The 25,363-nt window shown below is 35.0% G+C and overlaps 1 protein-coding gene and 1 long non-coding RNA gene across 7 annotated transcripts in view; one reads left to right on the forward strand and one right to left on the reverse strand.

Annotated features, from left to right (window-relative positions):
- LOC143240604 (uncharacterized) overlaps positions 1 to 7,992 on the reverse strand; it is a 66,909-nt gene extending 58,917 nt beyond the window's left edge. For 2 of the 3 annotated variants that reach the window (XR_013021852.1, XR_013021851.1), the window contains exon 1: positions 7,853 to 7,986. This is a non-coding gene — a long non-coding RNA (uncharacterized LOC143240604). Of the gene's footprint in view, positions 1 to 7,852 lie in introns of all 3 variants that reach the window. The other variant, XR_013021853.1, reaches the window with a different exon arrangement.
- Positions 7,993 to 8,010: 18 nt separating this feature from the next.
- LOC143240602 (GATA-binding factor 2-like) overlaps positions 8,011 to 25,363 on the forward strand; it is a 65,205-nt gene continuing 47,852 nt past the window's right edge. For 2 of the 4 annotated variants that reach the window (XM_076483312.1, XM_076483313.1), the window contains exons 1-2: positions 8,011 to 8,236; positions 19,090 to 19,761. In XM_076483312.1, coding sequence (XP_076339427.1) covers positions 8,011 to 8,236; positions 19,090 to 19,761 — 898 coding nt within the window. The remainder of the gene's footprint in view (positions 8,237 to 19,089; positions 19,762 to 25,363) is intronic. The other 2 variants (XM_076483314.1, XM_076483316.1) reach the window with 1 other exon arrangement.

Consider the following 25,363-nt stretch of genomic DNA (forward strand, 5'->3'; position numbering starts at 1 on the left):
AGCTCTGGGATTTGTGACTAATAAATGCATGACGAATTTCACAAATTATGTTCAAAGCTTTACAATTGCTTATCTGCTATATATGAACTTAAGCGTATTGCTTATTTCTGAAGAGAAACTACGAATCTTCAAAATAGTATCGGATATAGTTCTGTTAGGGCTTTTCAATGATATTTAATATCGCCCCGTGAATGAACAATTAGCTACAGAAGTGTTTTAAAGATAAGGATAAAAACTGTTCACCTTCAGTTAATGATGCGTATTCCAACTTTGAAGTTCAGTTAAGTACGTGAACTTCGTAAACAAATACAGGTACATAGGTTGACAGATTGATGAATAGACATATAAATGATAAAGTTGGGTGGATGAACAGGTAAATAGTTGGATAGATAAGGCAAATGGGATTATATATACATTTTATTTATTTCGATTTTTTGGTGCGGTGTCTTTAACTTCTTAGATAAATATCTAATACAGGAATGTCATTTAAATGTTTTATGCTTTTAACCACTTCGTAATAAAAGTAATACGTAAAAGCAACACAGAAAATAATTGTTCAGAATAAGGTTGTTTTTTGTTGTTTTGGATTAAGCACAAAGCTACTTAATGAGCTATCTGTGCTCTACCCACCACAGGTATTGAAACCCGATTTTTAACGTTGAAAGTCCGCTGAGCCACTGGGGGGCTTAGGAAAAGGAAACGTTCTAAAGAGAACAAGATTTGTTGAAACCTAACCTAAGATGCTCTCTGGCTATTTAGAGAAACGTTTCTCCTGACAATACTAAAACTGTGTAAAAAATACTCGTATGTGAATCCACCTCATTCTGCTGTGAAATACGTTATCGTCAACGGCGCGTCGCGGCTAAGCACGCATGGATATAAGCTTTAATAGGTTAAGGTTAAATGTTATGGCATTAACCCTGATCCTGAAATCAGTAATCACCGACTTTTAGGATATCTAACGAGGTAATTTAGTTCTTAATAGATCTTTAAATAGATGCAAAACTAACGGCGTACAGTACGTAAACACTTTAAGTGCATAGGCTTAAAATTTGTGACAAAAATAACGAAATTTGCAAGCGTTTTTTTTTCACATTTCTCTTCATCTGTCCACTTCAGAATCAAAAGGGTTAAAAATAGTCCATGAGTTTGAATCCAAAATGGACAAACTCAGAGTTACGTGAAATAAAAACGTCTGCAGTTTTCCTGATTTCTTTGTTTATTTGTTTGTTTTTTTTAATTTCGCGCAAAGCTACAAGAGAACTGTCTGCTCTAGCCGTTCATAATTTAGCAATGTAAGACAAGAAGGAAGGCAGCTAGTCATCACCACCTGCCACCAACTCTTGGGCTACTCTTTTACCAACGAATAGTGGGATTGACCATCACTTATAACGCACCTCGGTCGAAAGCACGAACATATGTTGTGTGATGGGAATTTGAACCCCCAAACCTCAGATTACGAGTCGAACTCCCTAACCACCTGGCCATGCTGGGCAACGTGAATTTATAACAAATTCTAGGTCTATTTGTTTCTGATGCTTTGTGGTCATTCAGAATGTAAATCAAAATCTGAACGCACGTGTGTATATATATATATATATATATTATAACCATAATTTTTTAAGCCATAAACCGAAACACATTAACATGATATAAAATACGCTGCATACATTTAATAAAAAAAGGATCCTAGGGCACAAGCTACAACGTGGGATTATAAAATGTATCCTAGGTTTTGGAGATGACATTAAACAATAACTGGGCCCGGCATGGCCAAGCGTGTTAAGACTCGTAATCTGAGGGTCGCGGGTTCGCATCCCTGTTGCGCCAAACATGCTCGACCTTTCAGCCGTGGGGGCGTTATAATGTGACAGTCAATTCCACTATTCGTTGGTAAAAGAGTAGCCCAACAGTTGGCGGTGGGTGGTGATGACTAGTCTTACACTACTAAATTAGGGACGGCTAGCAGAGATAGCCTTCGAATAGCTTTGTTCGAAATTCAAAAACAAACAAACAAATAAACTAAACAATAACTTGAATTATGATTATAACAATATTCTACGAAATACTAAAATATGCGTTGAATTTAATTTTTTTTTTAAATAACTTAACATCTGGAAGCAAATTCGCTCACGTAGTAACCCCTAAACGGAAACTAAATACTTCACTTTCTTTTCTGCGTAAGATGCTATTTACTAACGCCTTAAAACATACACTCTCCAGCTATAAATTGTGCCCTTTAAATGCGCATACTTTCATAATATTTATTGGTTTTAGTGGGTTTGTTCTCCAGTAGAGAATTTCAGTATATTAAGATATTAAACTTAATTAGAGCTGTGATTAATATATCTAGGTGAAAGTTATAAAATGTATCGTCTTGCAATATAAGAACACACAGGAAATATATTTACATTAAACTTAATATAGAATATTTTCAATAATAAGATTAATATTTCGCTGGAGGATGTGATCATAGTTTAAATCAGTCATACACTTGTTTCCAGTATAACTAAAAGTAGACTATTTTTTAGAACATTAGTTCCAACTTCACTCATTAAATATTTTGTTTCAACAGTCCTATAGCACAGAAATCCATAGGCCGACTTGGCTGATATATTTTGATATGGGATAGCATGAATTTTTTCCTCATTGTTTAGCTGCTTCAGATGTGCAACGTTTAAAGGGGTGGTATGACTGGAAGCCTTATCTTGGTGGATCCACACCAAGTTGGCGTGATTTCCAGATGGAGAGCTGTATTGATTATTTCATCTGGAATACAAGAACAATTTTCGTGACTGACCTCTGTGTTAATGTATTCATACCTGTTACAAAACGCCGCAATTTGTTTACCATGGCTAGGGTATGACTTGTTACAGGTCTCTTTCTGAATGGTCCTATACACAGTGTTGATCCATTAATATATGAGAGATATCGCTATCTTGGAAGCTGTAATTCTATTATTTGAATACGTTTTTTTTTTTTTTGTAATCTAAGTACATGAATATTAAGAGTCAGAAAGAGTTTTATATACATTTCCCATTAAGTAATAAATATTCCCTGGCATCACACCACCTACGAAACCCAAAAATAGTCAAAATGAAGCTCGGATACATTCCACATCGGCTGTAGTGTGAATTGCTGGTATGTGTATTAAATACCTTCTATTATAATATACTGGACCCTATATAAATTGGTAGAAAGTACTGAAAACAGCGAATAATAGTCTATAACACTTACATGCCCTGTTCATTTCCTGTTTTTCATGTTAATATAAATTGCTTTACGTTGATCCGTGTGTCTCACTCCATTGTGCACTGAAGACTAAAATCTTTATATTTAACACAGTGAATGTTGAATATTTTTGTACGTTCTTGTGACACATTCCTTCCAAATAAAACTCGAAATTAATTAATTACCTTCACAATAATCAGCATTATTTTAACAATAGAGTAGAATAAAAATGAAAGATCTAGACAAACAGCACAGCACAAACGTCTTCAAACAAATGAAAGATCTAGATAAACAGCACAGCACAAACGTCTTCAAACAAATGAAAGATCTAGATAAAGAGCACAGCACAAACGTATTATCCAGTTTTACATTTGATAGAAATATAAATATGAGGAGAAACTTGTATTCTCTTCAAACACCCTACTGATATTGTGCAATGTTGAACTGCTTTTAAAAATATCTGTCTTATAACTGGATGAAACAGAGTTGTGAACCGCCTCTGTGGAAAACTCCAAGCACCAGCATATATATAAAAGTGTGTATGCATTATCTTTCTGCTGACAGTAAACGTAAATTATATGTGCATATAAACATACCGCTTGGAAGACTTTTTACTGTCTTTTCATTATGATTGGAATGTGGATAAAAAATCTTAAAAACATTTAATTTTTTTATGACTCGACATCATATCAGTCTCTCGTATAAGGTGAAGTTGGCTGTCTACACATCAACAAGCTCTACGTATAGGTGATGTTGGCTGTCTACACATCAACGAGTTCTACGTATAGGTGAAGTTAGCTGTATACACATCAACAAGCTCTACGTATATGTGAAGTTAGCTGTCTACACATCAACAAGCTCTACGTATATGTGAAGTTAGCTGTCTACACATCGACAAGTTCTTCGTTTAGGTGAAGTTAGCTGTATACACATCGACAAGCTTTACGTATAGGTGAAGTTAGCTGTCTACACATCGACAAGCCCTATGTATAGGTGAAGTTAGCTGCCTACACATGAACAAGTTCTACGTATAGGTGAAGTTAGCTGTCTACACATCAACAAACTCTACGTATAGGTGAAGTTAGCTGTCTACACATCAACAAGCTCTTCGTATAGGTGAAGTTAGCTGTCTACACATCAACAAGCTCTATGTATATGTGAAGTTAGCTGTCTACACATGAACAAGTTCTTCGATTTGGTGAAGTGAACTGTATACACATCAACAAGCTTTACGTATAGGTGAAGTTAGCTGTCTACACATCAACAAACTCTACGTATAGGTGAAGTTAGCTGTCTACACATCAACAAGCTCTACGCATGAATTGAAGTTAGCTGTCTACACATCAACAAGCTCTTCGTATAGGTGAAGTTAGCTGTCTACACATCAACAAGCTCTACGTATATGTGAAGTTAGCTGTCTACACATCAACAAGCTCTTCGTATAGGTGAAGTTAGCTGTCTACACATCAACAAGCTCTACGTATATGTAGCTGTCTGAACACATTTGGTGAAGTTAGCTGTCTACACATCAACAAGCTTTCGTATAGATGAAGTTACGCATGAAGGTGAAGTTAGCTGTCTACACATCAACAAGCTCTACGCATGAATTGAAGTTAGCTGTATACACATCAACAAGCTCTTCGTATAGGTGAAGTTAGCTGTCTACACATCAACAAGCTCTACGCATGAATTGAAGTTAGCTGTATACACATCAACAAGCTCTACGCATGAATTGAAGTTAGCTGTATACACATCAACAGACTCTATGTATGTGAAGTTAGCTGTCTACACATCAACAAGCTCTACGCATGAATTGAAGTTAGCTGTCTACACATCAACAAACTCTTCGTATAGGTGAAGTTAGCTGTGTACACATCAACAAGCTCTACGTATAGGTGAAGTTAGCTGTGTACACATCAACAAGCTCTACGTATAGGTGAAGTTAGCTGTGTACACATCAACAAGCTCTACGTATAGGTGAAGTTAGCTGTGTACACATCAACAAGCTCTACGTATATGTGAAATTAGCTGTCTACACATGAACAAGTTCTACGTATAAAGCCAAACCTGGCATAAAATCATCACACCACGATTTAAATTATTTACAAAATTATTCACATTTTTTCAGCTTTAATACGAATTTACAGTTTTAGTTAGCTAAAAACATGAGCGTTCATTCGTTATAAGATTTCACAAGACCGGTTCCTCTTTCTGATAGTTGTTTTGGCAAAATCTTCAGGAAACTATAAAACGAGTTAAAACTGTATTTAAAGTCGCCATTTTGCGACATTAAGATGTATTCGGTAAAATAGTAAAACTGATGAAACAGTATTTCTCTCTTAATTAATAGCAAATATTATGAAACATTAGAAAAATGTAAAAGATAATCGAAATATTTCAACTCTATCGTGAAGATCCAATGTGGTAAAGTATTACTTTAAGTGTGAATAGTGATAACATACTGTATAAACAATATTTTCAGTGTAAGTAGCGATTACAGTATGAGAACATTTGTTTTTTTTTAAGTATGAAGAATAAATCCAACGCTTTGAATTCTTTCGTTAGTGTGAAAACTGATGACAATGTTAGAAATGTTGATAATATGCTATAAAAACAGCCTTAATCCTATAGTGTTAATAAATATAATATCGTTAATCGTATAGTATGAAAAGGAATAACAGTAATAGAAAGTACTGATTTGATAATGTGAAAAGTGGTGACAGTTTTAAAAAAAGATATTAAATTTCGAAGAAAATGATAAAAAAATGACAATGTTAGAAACCAGGTGGTGTTAATGTAAGAAGTGATAATCTAAACATGACTGTTAAGCCGATATTACTGATTAAACTATTATCAATGAACGTGTCTAAATTAAAGGCACATTTATAACTAATTAGTAGTAACTGAATTAATAAAGGGCTAAGTTGAAACGAAAGGACTTTAAATAATTAAATGATGGTTTGGTGCTTTGGCTCATTGTTCTGAAGTGAGTGTATTTCCGCTAGGCTTATAAAACGTCTGTCAGCTTGTGAGTGTTTTAAAATGAAGTCGTCACTTTTGAGGATATGATTTATTGAAAATGCTTAAATGACTTGTTTGTTTGTTTTTCTTGTTACATTTAAAGCTTGCTAGTCTTTATTACACGAACTATGTCACTATGGGGCGAAAGAGCACAACTTAAATAATCATAGAATCTAATTGTGGAACTTAAATTTCTTGTTAAAGAGCATTTACTATTGCAGTGTAACAAAAAATGACAGACCTTGAGTCTACAGACACCCAATATTTATTAAAACAAAAACTCACTTTGATAACAGAACAAAAAAAAATCTAATAAATTTTATTGTGTTTTATTCGAAACTTTCCGCAGACAATTTTGATGTACAAATGTTTATAGTCAAGGTAATGTTCGTTTGTGTTGACATTGACAATGTGGGCACGTGACTCACTGGCTTAACACTCTAAGCTTTCTCATGTCAGTAATTTTAATGAAAAAGAGTACCGTTTAGGAATAAAAACTGGTAAAAGAAGTTACATGTTACACGATGAGTCGTAATTTATTATTTAAAACTTCCCTCGTTATTGTGCTTGTCATCAGCGTGATATTTTAGCCTTCAAAAAATTGAGTAATACCATTAAATGGCACCACCACCGAACGTGAACAATGGGCAGTGATCTGGATGGCGAAAATCGTGGTGTGAAGGTTACCCTTCCCCAGCAAAAGCGTGATCATAAATGTGAGGAGAGGCGTGACCCTAAAATCTGAGGAGAGTGTACTCACAATGCGTGGTTTTCATAATGCTCCTCCTCCTGCCGCTACATTGATTCTAACTACGATAAACAAACCAGTTAACGACCTTAAGTGTAGCTCAAACAACGTCATCGTGGCCATTAACCAATAGTTTTAAGCGACAATTTTCTCCGCTTCGGGCCCCAGTTCAATGTCCACATGAGGTTAGTCCGTTTGAAAAACGCAAAGCGTCAGACATTTTGAATAAGGACTCATTGTATTATTGTTCTCTTAATTAGTCATTACAGAAAAGGGGCGGAAACTAAAAAATGACTGACAGCTTTAGAACTGCTTAGCCAGCAGGTCTAGAACATCTAGCCAGTCAAACACTATACTTCGTGTATGATCCAGCCTCATAGCTGAGTTGGAAAATAAAAGACGGTCGTCGATTGGATTGTTTAAAGTTAAGGGGCCAGACGTATCAAGCACATAGCTAGCACCCTGGCGCCAGGAATAGCCCGACCCTCCCAGCCACGTAGCTGGTCGTATCAGTTAGGCGAGCCTTGGCAAAAGGGCGAAACTAACCCGCGAGGTAACAGAACAGCAGAATTAGCTGTTTTCGAGTGAGTGAATTTCACGTAGCAGTTATCAAGCGTCGTACGACGCGTTGTACATGTGCCTCACACGCCGTACGTAGCGCGTTTGTTTACTTCGAGTCTCTACAACAATGGAGATAAAGTTCTCTGTTGGTTTTGCGAAGTTTTGAATTTTTGGATTTTTGGTTCAGGACAGCAAAATAATAAATATATATATAAAAGTGTGATATTTGAAACATATAATAACCAGGAATAATTAGTAGTTTTATAGAAAAAACAGTAAATGGAAACGTACCTTTCGCTACTTTCACGCCAGGTATAACTGTTATCGTTCTTCTCTGGTATAGAATACGAGAAGAAAAAAGGCCGACACGGTTGTTGAACCGCTTCAGTCTGGGAGCACTTCCTTCTTCCTCCATCGTGGATTTCCAACAAACCTACGGGCGGGCTGCTATGGATATGGCCTCAGCCGAACAGGGCCAGTCCGCAGCGCACCGCTGGGCTTACGATGGACCTCGTATGGGAACCGGACTAGATGGCTCTGGTAACTTACTCGCCCCAGACGATGTAGACGTCTTCTTTCATTCCCTGGACAGCAACGGGAACCCAGTAAACCCTGCAAGCTACTATGCCAGCCCCGCAGCCGCCAGGGCTGTTCACGGTTACAGGGGACCACACGGTTAGTGAAAATGACATATACGATTAGTTGTTTTTTTTTATAATTAATATACAGACTACACTGTTAAACTAAATTTAGAGCTTAAATTAACTTTACATAATTATAACTGTAATAGTTTTCACAGAACTAGATTACATTAACGAATATGTAGGCTGTGACTTGTAAACCAATTTTTTAAATAGTGTGTAACTCGACACACGTTATTGATTAAGATAATATTTCATGACTAGAGATAAGATGATGGGTTAGTTTTGACAGGTAAAGTACACAGTGATTAGTGACCGATGTATTATGGTGCACGTAATTTTTGTTTCACTAAGGACTTGAAGAATGTTTGCATATAGTTTCTGAATCACTTTTAGTGAACGTGCGATAACTTGCCAGTCACGTTACTTGTATATTGTGCGTCGTAACTGGAATCATGTTTGTTCAGTACAGCGGTATTCAACATGTGACAGTTAGTGTTTCATTCTTAATAACATTTCATGTCATTGGACACAAAATTGAAGATAATACATTTGTTCCTAGTTACAATCACTACTGTATTTAGGGGTAGATACCGGATTTATGGTAAGGATATTCTTCTGCCGCCAGATAATGAAACATGAAAACAATTTTGTTTGGAAAGGGAAAGGGGAGTTAATTAAAAGAAGTTTAATAAATCTTTGATTATATTAATGTCTAACTCAGAGACCAATAAATATGTATATTTAGATAGATTTGTCTCTTGTTAAAATTATTTATTTGCTAAATGTCTAAAATTAAGTAGTTCATCTTCTACATTCCTGGAGGACAAAAAATTTTCTCTATTGTTGCAGACTTTATTCAAATTTTCCAAGGAAAAAACAGATTCATATAATTAGAACAATGTTACAAGACGTTCTGAATAAGAGAACCAATGGACAATAGAATACTAATATTAGTCTGTATTGTGTAGTCTATATTGTATAGATATTAGCATTAAATATATATTTAACTTGTGTTATTACTTTTGTTTTTTTTACACACATAACGCTTGAAACGGAATCAGAGACAAAGTTATAAATCAGGAATGTATGAGAAACATATGATCCTTAGCGGTATGCTCTCATTGTGGTTTATGGCACACCATAGGCCATTGTGATCTTTTCATAAAATATCTTAACACTATAATATGTGTAGATTCAATACATCTTATAAATATTTTGAAATATTTCTATTTGGCTTTTTGTCAGGTTTAAAGTATGAAAGTAGATCACAACTTTCTATTAGTATCACTGGACTTCCTGCTTCGTAAGAGAAACTAAATGATATGTGGCTTCATCTGATGTAGTACAACAACCTTGTTAGAATGTACAATAATAAATCATATCACAAGTCTTGTTTATGTATTGGTGATAATTTAAGCAAAGAAAAGTCATGGTTCTTGTCTGGGCTATAGAACTAGATAATGTTTCTAATACAGAGGAGACTTAATCAAAAGCAAAATATTTTTACCAGCGTATTTATCAACGCTATGTTTAAAACATTTCAAAACTTTACATTTATTTTATACAAGGAAGACTGTAAATTGTATTTGTTTGTGTTTCACCCAAACAATACCTTATCAACACAGTATATAGACCAAAGTTAGAGATCCCTATGGTTCAGGTATAGCCGTACATAATCTCGAACCACGGATCAAAGGAAAGGCAAAAAGTCAGCACCACCCTCCGCCTGAATCAGTTACTCCTAGCCGATTAAGCTGAATTGACTGTCACACACATCTAAAAGTACAAAGTGTTTTATAACGCGGCATCTCGAACCCAAGACCCTCAGAATCCTTGCCTCATACGTTAACCCCTACACCATCCTTGAGTCCGATTAATATCGTCCCAGGGTTTGTGCATACGTTATACTATCAAATACGAAAGGTCATATAATAAACCTGTAACGTTGTTTCCATTCATTTCACGGGCCTGGCAATAAAAGTGGCGTAGATAAATTATTATCTAATAGCAGTACGTCTACTGGAGTTTATAAAATAAGCACTGAAATAATTCACAAGTTTGTGTGTTTTTGTTAAGCAATTGCAGCAGCATAGAACGTTGTTCAGATTATTTACTTCGTACAAACCAATGCATTAAACGAAACCATTTCTATAATTTAGAAGTTTCATTGTAATAATATAAATAACGACGAGAGAAAAAAAATGAATGATACAAAAACTAAATGGTCCACATTCCATCTTTTCTCTTCTAAATAACAGGGTTTGAGTTAAATTGTATGACAACACGTACCTACAAACAATATAGGGAAACTGGGTATAGAGCAGAAATTTCATTACATTGTGGTTGATTCTCAGATAGTATCAGATATCTTCTTTCCAAGTCTATTCTTTGTTCCTAATATTCATGCGGGTTCAACGCACGTTGTAGAGCCAGATATATAACTTCTTCACGCCAACCATTCGTCATCCTCAGATCTGCATAGCATTGTAATGACTTCAGCACAAATAATGTGCTGTTGTATTATGGCGTCACAGCAAACAATGTGGCTCCCTCAGAACGTAAATGGCTACATTAAAAAAAAATGTATTGATATTATGTAGACCACTGTCAACGAAATGTTTAATGTTTCTGTATTACAGTTATGTACGCTAACTACCCAGTTTAATTCACATCTTATAACCATAAGAGTATTTGTGTGATTTTTGCTTAAAATATTTCATAAGCTGAAACTTATCGGTCATTATAAAGGTAATCTTTGGATGGTACATGCTTTGTGCATGACACACTTGTTTCTATTCTGACAGTTGGTGGAAATGAAAATGAATAATAGTCAAATATTATTAATAGTACAGAATTCAACTGAATATGAACAGGAATATTTAGTGTTGTGCTCCTTGTGTGTTTAAAAATTAATGTACGCTCATTGACAACACACACAAAAAAGATAGCATATAAAGAGAAAACCATATGGTACATTATAAAATTCCATTAAAGATATATATGTAACACTTTGTGGGTTTTCGAAGATATTTTTTCTAAGGCCAAATTCAAGCTTTCTCCCGTAAATGTATCATAACATTAGAAAATCAGAGATTCCTTACAGTTTAAGGTTCTTAAAAATAAGACCAACCCCATTCCCCGTTAGCTAACTTGTAGAAGCATCTTCGATGAATCGTACATGGTTGAGAAACAGCTCCGAAATACTTAGATTAGCAGAAAAGGAGTATGCGTTGTTATTTTCCCAAAAAAAATTCATGTGAGAGGAAACTTGTAAGAAGAGGTTTTCAAAAATGAATCAGAACGAACAGAAGCTCTGTGTTAAAATGAAGTGACGTGTGACGTTAGTTTGGACTGACAAACGTCGTTAATGACGTGAAAGGCAAGAACAGAAAATGTGTTTTGTTTTAGGCTCAACCTAAACACGTGTTTCGTAGATCAAGCGCCAAGTTTTATTTTGCAAAACAGATATTGTTACGATTTTGCTTGTAGTTAGATAATTCTAATGGAAAAATTAACTGATGTTTGTACAAACAGGTAACGATACGTTACATACAGGTGTTGCATATAGTATACCAAACAACATTTTCGCCTTTAAAATTATTATGTTCTTAATTACCGTAAAACACGTAGTTCTTGTTACATATATATGTGTGCATTAGATATATATATATAACTTATAGTTACATTGTTTTATTGTATTGTGTTTTTGTCTATTGCTCTATTAGTATATATTGCGAGTCATAGCAGCGCTTGAGAACTATTGTGTTACATAGGATCTAGACGTGTACAATTCATATGTCTATTAACGTTCAGTATCCATTTATTAACGTAATGCAGTGTCTTTCTTGTCACAACATTCACAAATAAAGATGTCTTCAAATAACTTAATTTATTTGTGAATGGAATCACAGTATAGCTATAAAATATTTTATAGAAGGATGTTTTGTTAGTTTTTGAATTTTGCGCAAAGCTATACGAGATCTACCTGCGCTAGCCGTCCCTAATTTAGCAGTATAAGACTAGAGGAAGGCAGCTAGTAATCACCACCCACCGCCAACTCTTGGGTTTCTCTTTTACCAACGAAAAGTGTGATTGGCCGTCATATTATAACGCCTGAAAGCGCGAGCATGCTTGATGCGACGGGATTCGAACCCGCGACTCTCAGATTACGAGTCGAACGTCTTAACCCAACTGGCCTTGCCGCGCCTTTAGAGAAGGATATCTCAGTGCTGATCAAGAATATATCTCTTTCTTTTGATATTCATTTTGATATGGTAATTTAACTGTAATAAACACAATCTAGAGCTTATATAAATTATTTTCAACATTGACTTGAAAGTTTACGACAATAAAAACAACTTAGGAAGCACTGGCACGTGAAACAAAAGAATTACATGCGTCTGTTTTTTATCTTTACAGAGGATGTATATACACATTCGTTGTTAAAGAAAACACGCTAGATTGTTCCATTATGCACTGTTAAAGACAATTCAACAGTTAGAATTATCTACCTTATATTATTAAAAAAACAAAACACGACAGTAAAATTTCTTGAAGTGCATTGTTAAAGAAAACATAGCAGCAACATTACTCCAACATACATTGTTAATGAAATCAGAGCTATCGAAAATGTAGAGTATCTGGAGTCAACTATTACAAGAAACATTCTAAAAAGGAAGAAAAACAACAACAAAAGGATAGTGTTTTCCTCAATGAAGCTATGAATTTATAAATAAAACAACACAATTTTCAACATCTTATTATATATGTGTTTGTTATTTAAGTCAGTATTTGTGTTCCAACGATTTTTATATTTTTTTAAACAATGACAACAACATTTAGTTATACAATATATAATGAAATCATACGCATTTTTTTGTTTGTTATTTATTAAATAAAGTCATCCTCAACAGCTCTTCTTGAACGATCAGATTATTATTTTTCATTACTATGGTACTTTCAATTAATGGAAAAATTCTCTGAGTCAGGTAAGACATTATCCTAACTACACAGGCTGTTAAACTACTCTCCATTGCACCCACATGTAACCACAACCACATTTAAAGTAAACTTTCATATAACCAATCATCAAAAGTAATTGTAGAAATTCATCACGTGTGAAATTTTTTGTTCATCTCATTTCTACCACATAGAACAAATAGTCGTAACTTTCTGAATACAGTGTAAGCATTAGACAATATTTACTTTAACAACACTTAAAATATACACGGAGTTATTAGCAATAATTTATTATTGATACCGAAATTTATCGTACGTTACTGTATTTGTAGAAGTCGATAGTATTTCTTATCCTTTGCTTTAAGAGACGGGATAATTTCTAAGTTTATTAATAAAAGAATGCAGCATATATCTTCAGAAAAAAAAAAAAAAAGCCCAACATTTTTGCTTGTAGCCTTTTAAGGTAGTATTCAGTATATACAATCACAAATAAACATATAACTGAAATTTATTCAAAACTGCATTTCATATGTCTATCTCCGATTGCATATGCTGCATATTTCCGAAGTCTAGTATCTAAGAAGGTTCCGTAAAAGACACAAACACTATTCTGATGACAGAGACTGTATTTTTGTTTTAATATGTGTTCAGAGCGCCAGTCACAGTCCGACTTTAAGAAACAACCGAATATTTTAAATTTAGTTTATATTAAAAATTAGTTGGAACTGGCTATTTTATTTTGAACTTATGCAACATGGTCTAAACGGCTGGTGGGAGGCTCCTAGGATTTAGATACAGTCGTTCCAAATTATTTGTTACCGACTACTGCAATCAGCAACATCTGCTGTCACAAGGGGACTGCTTGAATTTTTAATCCGATTAACAGAATTAACTGTCACATTTATTATGCGCCCATTGCTGAAAGTATGGATCGTGTTCAGCAGCATCAGATCTCATACCCTTCCATCCGCAGCCCGACACGTTAAACACTAGAAGACGTCCTGTTCGTAAGGTAATTGATTTCATGTGTAACATAACATCTATGTTGGAAGGATTTAAAAATTATTAGCTTCTGACCTATGCACTCAAAAATAAATGCCAAACTATAATGACATTGAACTCAAATAAAATTACTATTCTTTACAATTGGTATTAGTTTTCAATAAAGCGTATGAATTTTGCGTAATAAATTTGTAGGTTTGAGACTGCTTTCAAATGCTGAGCGCAACAGCAAGGTCAAAACAGTTCATCTTTTTTACTGTTTTGATGTGTATTTTCCTGCTTATCTTGTAGTATTCTATGCTCTAGTTAATAACTCCCTAGACACTCTCTGTCAATTGGGTTCAAAATTGTAAAGACATCATTGGTTCAAGGTCACGTAAACTTCATCGCGTGCAGTTATAATTTGTATAAATAATTACAGTGAAGAAAGGGTGACCTGGTGATAAGTGATCCGCGTTGGACATTACTTCACATGGTGATTATTTTACGCTGTGTCAGCAATAAACCTGGTAGTGTTTGAAATATCAGTGCATTTTACTAAAAAAAACGTAGGTGCTCTATGAATCGATTAACAAAAGACCCTACATGATGAAGAGTCCCCCAGTGGCACAGTGACATATCTGTGGATTTACAACGCTAAAAACCGGGTTTTTATACTCGAGGTGGGCAGAGCGCATATAGTCCATTGTGTAGCTTTGTGCTCAATCTAAACGGGCAAACATAACGAAGTTAACCTATCAAAAATAATGAGACTTTGTGCTCAGCTATTACAGAAAATTTAAAACATTAGAAAGCATATATTATTACCTTGGTAGCATTTCAAATTTGTTCTCTGAATTGAGATAGTTTATTAACAACGTTATGGTGAAATGAACGAAGATATAAACAGAATTCCGACAACAAGATCGAAACATTCTTGGAACTAAATACTCGTTTAACTCATAGCTACAGCAGGCATGACTGTCCTGAGAATTTTCCTGTTTCGTCATGTCGCGTGCCCGAGTTCGGTAACTTTAGCCCACAGCGCAACACGATCAGAGCCAAGCTAAACGTTCATGGTAGCCGGTGCGCTAACAAACTACGTGATCAGTGACACAAGACTTAAGTGACACCTGCTTTTTTTTTTTTTCAACAGACTGTTTTGTCAAGTTCCAGAAGTTTCCACAAAGTACCGAACTTGATACGTATGTTACTAGGGAAAATTGCGTGAGCGCCCTCGTTTCTCAGTCAAACACCAATACATTCCAATACATACTTCATTTACACCCGGTTGTTGTGCCCCACGTCTTTTTTTCCTAACAAATAAGGTTTATCTGTCCGGAGAAAAAAAGGAATTTATTGATTTATTAATTTTGCTTTTGAAATTTGATCAAAGTAGTAGTATTCCAGTTTCATTTTTCCTAACTTGACTTCAAGACAAACACTGAAGTTCATGCTATCTTTTCTCGTAGTCTTGGCTTCCTAAGTAATATCATAATGTCTTAGGCTACACCATTTGTTTGTTTGGTGTTTGAATGAGTGTTAACTTTTCAATGTCAGATGTTTAGTTTTATATATATATATAACCTACGAAAAAACGTTAGTCTTTGTTAAGCGCCATCTTTAGTTAGTATCTGTAGTGACGGACTTTCCCACGCGTCGGCTATATATAAAATAGCACTCATAGAGCTGACAGGTTGCTTTTCGTTCAACATGAAAACCGAGTTTTAGTGGTTTGGGTTCAGAAAAGATGAAAATTTTAATAGTAAAATTTATATTTAATATTGTGTTTGAAAAATATTGTACTCTCAGTTTTGTATATCATCAAAACAAGAAGAAATTCACTCTACATTGTAGGTTTTTTTTTTTTTTTTATTTCGCGCAAAGCTACACGATAGCCTTCCTTAATTTAACAGTGTAAGACTAGATAAAGAGAAGGTAGCTAGTCATCATCACCCACCATCAACTCTTGGGCTACTCTTTTACCAACGAATAGTGAAATTGACTGTCGCATTATAACATCCCCATGGCTAAAAGGGCGAGCATGTTCTGTGCGACGGGGATTTGAACCCGCTACCCTCAGATTACGAGTCGAACGCCTTAACCCACCTGGCCATACCGGACTTTTACATTGTAGAATGGACTTTCTTGTTAAGTTTCCAAATTTCAAATTCTAAAACATCAGGTTAAAACGCTAAAACTAGACAAAAGCCCAAGTGAAACACGTTACTTTAAATTCCAATGGAATTGTGAAAATTACAATCACACAGTTTAAGAAGATAACAAAACTTGGTTGCGATTGATGCATATATATAAATATATAAAGGTAAAATGCAATGTCAAAACAATTCAGTTTGCAATAATAAACACAACTCATGCTATAACCAGCTGAGAGTTTGAGTGTAATCTCTGATAACCCTATTGTAACCAGCTAAGAGCTTGAATGCTAACTCTGACCATTATACTGTAACCGACTGAGAACTTGAGTATCAGTTCTGATCACTCTATTATAAGCGGCAAAGAGCTTGAATATTAGCTCTGGTCACTCTAACTGGTTCAATGGCAAAAAATTTCATTTAAGGAAATATCCCTATGGTTTACAATGAGAAAACGAAATATTCTACAGTTTTTATAGATGTCGACACATTTATATTCTCGTATAAACTACTTTAATAAATCGATAATGATTACAATTTATTAATTTGATTAACACCATAACAGTTGTTTTCCATGAAAATTCGTAATACATACATATATCATCTAGATCGCTACCATGTCTGTTAAATCTTCTGATGAGTTCTGGTTTGAGCAAAATGCTTCGTCGGCACCGAATGTAGAAGTTGTAGTGTGGTTGACATATTATAATATAGTTTACTTTGCTTTTACTCATGGGTTTCTAGAATTACAAAAGAGAGTCTGAGATTGTTCAATTTCTTTTTTTTTTTTTTTCTTACTCGCACCCATATAAAGCTCTAGAGGGTTACAATATTTATCATCAATCCAGCTGGATATTCTTAGAAGGTTAGGATGTTGTTTCGTTACAACTAATGCGAGCTTATAGGTTTTCGTATCACAATTCACCCCTACTCAGTTGTGAAGAAAACCTGAGTGATAAATACAGTTGTAAAGTTGGATAAACTGCATCTGTCTCTCGCAGAGCGAAATAGTATACAATTTATATGTGCGCCCTTGCGTGTATCTAAAAACTACGCCATGCTGAATGACTTGTTTGTTTATTTTGTTTAGTTTATTTCAGAGTTTTTTTTTGCCCTTTATATGTTGTGAAAGGTTTGATACTTTAATGGAGAACCTGAAACTTGCAATTACGTTATGTTTTTTTTTATTGTTTCCCATTTCTTAATGCATTCATTGGACTAAGCCTACAGTTAAAACTGATCTAAATGTAAATCCCCGTAAGTTATACTCTTCTGAATACAAAGCATGGTGGCTTTACGTTAGATTAACATGTGTCGATCTCCATGGCTTTGTAGAACCTCATGGAGAGTTAGTAAACAGGAACAGACATCTTGACAATGCCTTCCCACAGCAGTTTCTGGATAGAGCCAGCAATAAGCGACCACCCCTTGAACAATTCGAGGCGTTGCAAGTGCGCGAGGACAAGGACGAACCCCGCGGGGTTTCTCCCGCCAACTACAGCACCACATCCCCTTTTTCCCGCCTTTGGCAAGGGGCATAATTCTGTCTATTGTGGCTGTGACGGCTGAAGGCTCATAATTTGTGTGTTACTTTGGTAAAAGTGTCGTGTTTTAAATGCCTCTCCACAACTCACGGGCAAGAAGTGAAATTATTAAAAAAAACCAAAATGATAGAAACTCTTCCCATTTCTCTCATGTATTACAACAGCGCTCTGAGGTCGAGAGTTATTACCAGATCGGACTGACGCAAAAGTAAAAATCGCATTCAATAATTCCTTTTTATCCCTGCCATTTCCATTGGTATTCAGTAACTAAATAAAGTAAAAAAAAACACCTGAATTTAAATGACGATTTAGTGATCACATACACCACGTAAAATTGAAATGTTTTTTAAAAGTATGTATACGTTTTATATCAAATTATAAACAAGATAATAATAACTGTGATACCTTCCTTTCCAACTATAAATTTTACTTGGCATAAATAAAATCAATGCTTAGTATGCAACATCGAAATAATTTTGTTTTTCCCGAAACATGCCATTATTTGGTATCAGATTTCATCATTGTATAATTATAAAACTAATGGAAAACGCAATAGCATTTAATGTTATTTTGACTTCTAATTACACGGGCTGGAATGGCCAGGTGGGTAAAGGCGTTCGACTGGTAATCTGAGAGGCGCCTGTTCGAATCGAATCAAATATGATCGCCATTTCAAGCTTGGGGGCGTTATAATGTGCAATCAATCCCACTATTCGTTGGTAAAAGAGTAGCCCAAGAGTTGGCGGTGGGTGGTGATGACTAGCTGCCTTCCCTCTAGTCTTACACTCCTAAATTAGGAACGGCTAGCGCATGTAGCCATCATATATCTTTGCGCGAAATTAAAAAAAACAACAAACAAACAATTAAGCAATGGTTTTTGTTGTTTTGTTTTGGTTTATACGTGTAATAAAATGTAACTGAAAGCTACTGCATCTTAAATTACTGCCTGTTCTCAATTTGCGTTTCATAGATTACGAAACACCAACCCTGACAGAACTTTAAAACTTTGACAATTAGCTTGTAAAGTTAGAAATTCACTTTTTAGTTGTGAGGACCGATTTTAAGTATTCAAAACGTAGTAAGGTTAGGGTTCTTTTTGATAGAAGCAGGCTTTTCTGTTATGAAGATGTGAAACATTATCCATAAAAAAAGTTTTGTACCTTGAACATATTAAACTGATAGAATGATTGCCTTTTTATTTCTTCACAGATAAATGTTAACTTTTTTTTAAATTTTCTTTGCAGCCAGAGTCTCAGGAGGACAAGTCTGCCGACCCCACTTTCACGCTCCTTTACACCCATGGATCACGGAAACAGCTAAGCCCATGGTACCACATCCAGCACATGGGTCGGCTTGGTGTTCTCCTTTCTCAACCAAGCCCCCTCATCATCCCAGCCCATCAGGAGCTCCTTTGGGGATGCATCCCGCTACTCACCCAGTTCCCAGCTCTTCCAGCCTTCCTTCTCATTCTAGTCCGCACTTGTTCAGTTTTCCCCCAACACCCCCGAAGGATGCCACACCAGACAACGTGACTGGCGCCAGTTCTGGAAGCATGGACTTCAGCAGTGGGTTCGGGACATCGGATGACAAAGGCACAGTCGCCGGAATGATAACCACGTTAAGCTCTCTCACCAGCTGCTCTGGCAGCAAGCCTAGAGAAGGTAGTAATGGCTTCTCCACGTCTCTCAGTCCCATCCACCAAACTGCCCATCCCATGCCCACTTATCCTGCCTACATCCCAGGTCCTCATTCGGCTGGACCTCCACCTTCTGCTGACCTCTCCGGCGCGAGCTATGGCTTTCACACTACAAGCCCCTTTTTAGGCTCTAAGTCCTTACAAACATCCTTAGTTTCCACAAACACTACGTCCACAAGTTCTGGCAACAAACCAAGAACAAAAGGAAGGTCTAGCGCGGGTAAGAACAACACTTTTCAGGCAGTTGGGTGCAACCTTCAACTTTTTCAGCCTCATTTCCTTACCCTGTTTCTCCCACGTGCTTCTAGAGTCATCTGTTACGCTTTCTCTCAGACTAACAGCACATGAATTATCTGGGACCAGACCAGCAGCTAATAACACTTATGCCTTTAGCAATCTGCATTTTATACACCCATACTAATAACTTCTGCCCAATTTCTGTTAAAAGCTAAGTAACATAAGCAGGCAAATGTATACCTTTTTCGCTTATACTAACACCACATAAAAAGTATGTTGATAAAACCATGCCTTTCGTGTTTTTTCGCCCATTTAATCCAAGCCCAAAACTTAAAACTATCTATTGCTTTTATCACGCCTAAATAATATTAAGGTTTGCAGTACACTTGTGGTTGTTATAAAGTTGCTATTTTATTGTTTCATAGTTTGTAGAATTTACGTATTCACGTTAAGCGTATAAATTATGAATAATTTTCTTAACAATTTATACACGTCTTGTTAATTTATATATTTAGTCTTTTTGTAATTTCCGTTATGTGTTTTTTCAAATGATGAAGTAAAATATTGTTTATTACTTGTATTACAATAGATTTAGTACTTTCCAAGATACTTAGATGTTCATTGTAAACAACTTAAGCATTGTTTTTTTTCTGAATATATGTTTACATAAAAAACTGGGTTATATAAAATGTATGACACGACTTTCATTATTTATGTCAAACATTGAAGCTTTCTTTACAAAAACAGTTTAAACGTACTTAAGTTTGTTATTAATATCACTAGTCGAATTCTTATGGTGGTTTTAAATTTGTTGACCTGAGCGCTCCATAAAAGAAAATCGAATAACTAAAGCTACCTAGTGGAGTGTCTGGTCGCTTTGTTCTTCTAAAAAACGTAAATAATTGAAGTTTTCTACCAAAGTGCGCATTTCCTCAACTATCCATCAGAAAATTGAGTAACTGAAGTGTGAAATCTCTCCTTAAAAAGATAGCTAACTGGTGTTGGCTGGCTAGGTGTCAGGTCTATGAACAGAAGCTTCTAGTTTAAAACGAAAAGTAGTCAGAATGTTCTTATAATATTAAAAGCAGAAGTGGTCAGACTGTTCTTATAATATTAAAAGTAGCACAAGATCGTCATTGAGAAGTAAACGGAAGATAGTTAGGGATACAGATAAATAATTCTCAATATTACTTTTGTTGACAACTGATATCGTTGACTTTTCACTGTTACAACAAAAAATAAAAGGGCTGAGCATTGAAACCTCGTGAATGGAAGTTAGCAAAGCATGTGCATCACGTGCATATGAAAAAAGAAAGCGAGAATGTGTGGTTGATTCTGTTATCAGTATTTAATATCTCTGAAGATATTTTTCCAAAGGATGTTGAAATAATCAGTTTTAACTTATAATAGATAACGATATAATGAAATAGGTAATGATATATTCTGTTGCTCAACTCCATAAACTGGTGTTAGTGGTGGAAGTATGGAGGTTTAACTTGTTACAAAATGTCTTCTCAGCCAAAGCTAGTAAGTTAACCCTTAAATTCTTGGTAGATTGTTCGCCTGTCGTCCAAGAAAACTTCATTACAGATCATTATTGCAATATTGATAAACACTTGTAAATATAAATATTACCGGCTCATTTTAGAAATGAACCAAGAATCTTTGTGTCAGTCGCAACTTTCACTTGTGTTGTCAGTAAGAATTCACTCGATATCAGACACGCTTCAGCTCTCTGAAACTGGTCATATGTTTTGAAACCAGAGAGACGAAGTGACAAGGAATTTGAACAGTTCAACGGAAACAGTTTATCTATAAATCTTAAGTTTATCACTTGAAAATGCAACGAACCAACTGATTCGTTCATTTCCTCTCTATAATAATGTCCTAGCTGTATAGATCAATGATAATATTGTTGTAATCGACTTGATTGTGTCATTGTACTAGTTACTCTAATAATTTATGAGTGAAAGCAAAGAATAATATTAATAACTTGCCAACCACATTACGTCTGCCATATATAGATAGTTCTTAAGAGATCTTTTGCCCCGTGCCAGGACTCAACAGGCCATTTGGGATACGACAACAGTCAACGTTGTTATCTAGGCACTATATATATGTGTTATCAACTACATGAACATACTGTTATAATGTGATCTATTTATTTCTACCTCAGGCATGAAACTGTAAGAAAAGTATGATAATTTATGTACATACGTATATATATCCTAGTTAAAAAATTTAAACACATAATTATATGCAATTCTTATATTTTATTCGACTAATCCTAATCCGTCGTAGTTTGAGAGGCTCCTTTGAAAGCTATTACATAAAGGTTTTCATGCTTTTAAGAAAGCTTGTTCATGTTAATGGTGTACTTGTACCAGATTATTTAATACAGTGTTTTAACTTTAAAGTTTTATGGTGTTATAATCGTGAAAGCGGATCATGAATACGTTACAATTTAGTTTTTTAAACTCAGTTTGTTCTGTAACTTTACTATGATAGTATTAAGTTGTATAGTTTGGTCATGATAATACGTGCCTGAAAAACACATTCGGGCATAGAAAAAAGAAAATTATTTTAAAATACTTTATGACGAAAATAATAAATAAGTGGATTTGTACTATTATTTTTTAGCGTTGCAATTAGTACGATGTTACTTACAAGCAGAAAGATGTTATTAAATAACACGTTATTAGGCTTTGTAACGTTTTCCAAATAAATACTTCTAGTTCGTAGTCGATAGTACTGGATGAGAAGAGGATCATATAGTTTAGGCATATTATAAACATTTTGGTGCATAGTCGTATTCTAAACGTTTTGACTTGTATATTTGAAAATGTTCAGTATTTTGTTTTAGTTAAACTTGAACAGATTTGTTTCAATTATATGTAGAGGTATCTTCATCAGTGATGCATAGATGGACTGGATAAGTTTGTTTTGATTTAGCAGTTGGGCTGTATTCAGTGTTTTCAAATTAGACAGGATCAGTTTGTTTTGATTTAGAAGTTGGGCTGTATTCAGTGTTTCCGAATTAGACGGGATCAGTTTGTTTTGATTTAGCAGTTGGGCTGTATTCAGTGTTTCCGAATTAGACGGGATCAGTTTGTTTTGATTTAGCAGTTGGGCTGTATTCAGTGTTTTCGAATTAGACAGGATCAGTTTGTTTTGATTTAAAAGTTGGGTTGTATTCAGTGTTTCCGAATTAGACGGGATCAGTTTGTTTTGATTTAGCAGTTGGGCTGTATTCAGTGTTTTCGAATTAGACAGGATCAGTTTGTTTTGATTTAGAAGTTGGGCTGTATTTAGTGTTTCCTAATTAGACAGGATCAGTTTGTTTTGATTTAGAAGTTGGGCTGTATTCAGTGTTTCCGAATTAGACAGGATCAGTTTGTTTCATGTCCTTTGTTACAAAGTAACACTCATAGGAACAAGTAGGAATAATGTTTAAAAAAAATGTACAAATTCGATTAAGGGAAGTTCATAATACTTGTCAATTAAACCTTTTTTCTTGTAATACAAAGATCATCCCCCAAGACCTACGATTCACGTTTACTTAATAAGGCCACCAAGGAATTCTAATAATCAGGTAGAATTAAAAAGCACATCGAAAATAGACGCAACCTTATCTTGAAGATAACATCCTATGCCACGCCCTAAGGATGTCATGTGGCAAATAAGACGATGATATATCGCTGGAATGATTTGATATTGATTGATGTGTTTGTCATGCAATAGTCACTTGGATACTGATGACATTGCTTTTTTTGGTTAATATATTAACTTCATCTTGAGCACGTGCTTACATATATCTAAAGGATAACGAAGAATCTACAAGCCTCAGTGCTAGTTGTGGTTGCTGTATTACTGTCAATATATAGACAAATTGACTAAGAAACTTGTATCCTTTATCTATATGATTTTTAATATGTTGCATCACATGTCAACATGTTGTTCATTTGTTTAATAACTCCTACTTTTATCTTCAGTGTAATCGTAAAATCTTTCTTCTTTTATATTAAACAGGTGGAATTTAAGTTTACTTAAAAGAAACTAACAGGATTTGATAAGGTTTAGCTCCATTGTTCCGATATAATGTAGAGTGGTGAACAGTAATAATTTTGCCAGTTCAGTGCCTCCTGGTGTCAGGGAAAACATTTCGTAGACATGAATACATAATTTTCAGTAGCTACTTAGAATCGTTAGTAAAGACACTTTTTTTTTAAATTTTCGTCGTGTTTCATTAAAAAAAAAACGTATTTTCAAAGAAAGACAATAACATCATGACAGAAGTTACCAACAAATCGACTGTGGTGTCGTACAGGTCGTGATTTGCAGTATTGTGGTTGTCGCTCACTCAATAACTTGATGAGAAAAATAATTTCATGTAAGATACAAAGCTACCTGGTGTGTGAGTACAGCTATTTCAAAAGTTTATCTGCTGGGTCTCCACACACTATTGCTTCTCATGCAGAGAGGGTTGCTGGCAATCTGTAGAAGAATTAGGGAGCGGTCGTCAAAGTAGATTTTTGATAACCCAGTTACGACAAGGGGATGAAAGCCTGATAATTTCCATAACCTGCCCGATTTATGCCTGAACATTACTTAAAAGAAGAACAAAATGTGCCATAAGAAACAATTTGGCAAAATTCCACATGTTGGTCTGACACTTCTATTTCAGTTACTTGGTTTAGATAAGAACAATTGTGTTTTTGTCTCGTTGAATACGCAGCGAGCAAGTGCTGAGCACATCTATCCACCATTGCACTCTGAGAAGTTATTTGAAATTTTAATTGCTAAGAAGTCTCGAAACAATTAATCTTATACTGAATATTATATATTAAAAGAATTTAATGTGTGAAAAATTGCAATTGTTCTACAAACCTTTCATTTACCGTTGACCAACTGGTTAAGAACAGTTTCGGTTTTTTTAGATAAGGTTTCACAATTTGTGGACATTGTAGAAGTGTTTAAATATCGCTGCACCAGTCTTTGAGTTTAAGTTACGGTGACCATGGAAGCTCTGAATTATTGACTAGGTAGAAGTCACGAAAGTCTATAGAGCTCTGCTCGAGTGACTATAGGAAAGTTCGGAATTCCTCAGAACTGTTGTAGTAACTATGTGAAAGTTAGGGAGGTCCTTAGGTCTTTGCCCTAGTGACTATGTGAAAGTTAGGGACGTCCTTAGATCTTTGCCCCAGTGACTATGTGAAATTTACGGAAATCCTTCAATGTTTGCTCATGTGATTGTGTAGAAGTAACGGAAGTTCTTTGAGTTCATCCTGTTCATCGTATTGTGTACCACACCCAAACAAGTTTCGAAGAGGTTATTTAGTCCTCGTTACTTTTGCGTAGAGAATTTAAATAAAGTTTTCTATGACTGTCTAATTAACCTATCAAGTTGATTTAATTTCAGTCCATTCAGATCCACTGAGAATATCAATAATAACCTTCTGACAGAGAGTTAAGACTCCAGTCCTTCCATCTATAATCTCATCACAATTACACACACACACATATATATATCACGTTTCACTATCTTTTTTAAAAATAAACAATGTTCCCGCAACTATTTTATGATG

This window comes from Tachypleus tridentatus, chromosome 13, assembly GCF_004210375.1.
Source record: "Tachypleus tridentatus isolate NWPU-2018 chromosome 13, ASM421037v1, whole genome shotgun sequence".
Classification (NCBI taxonomy): domain Eukaryota; kingdom Metazoa; phylum Arthropoda; class Merostomata; order Xiphosura; family Limulidae; genus Tachypleus; species Tachypleus tridentatus.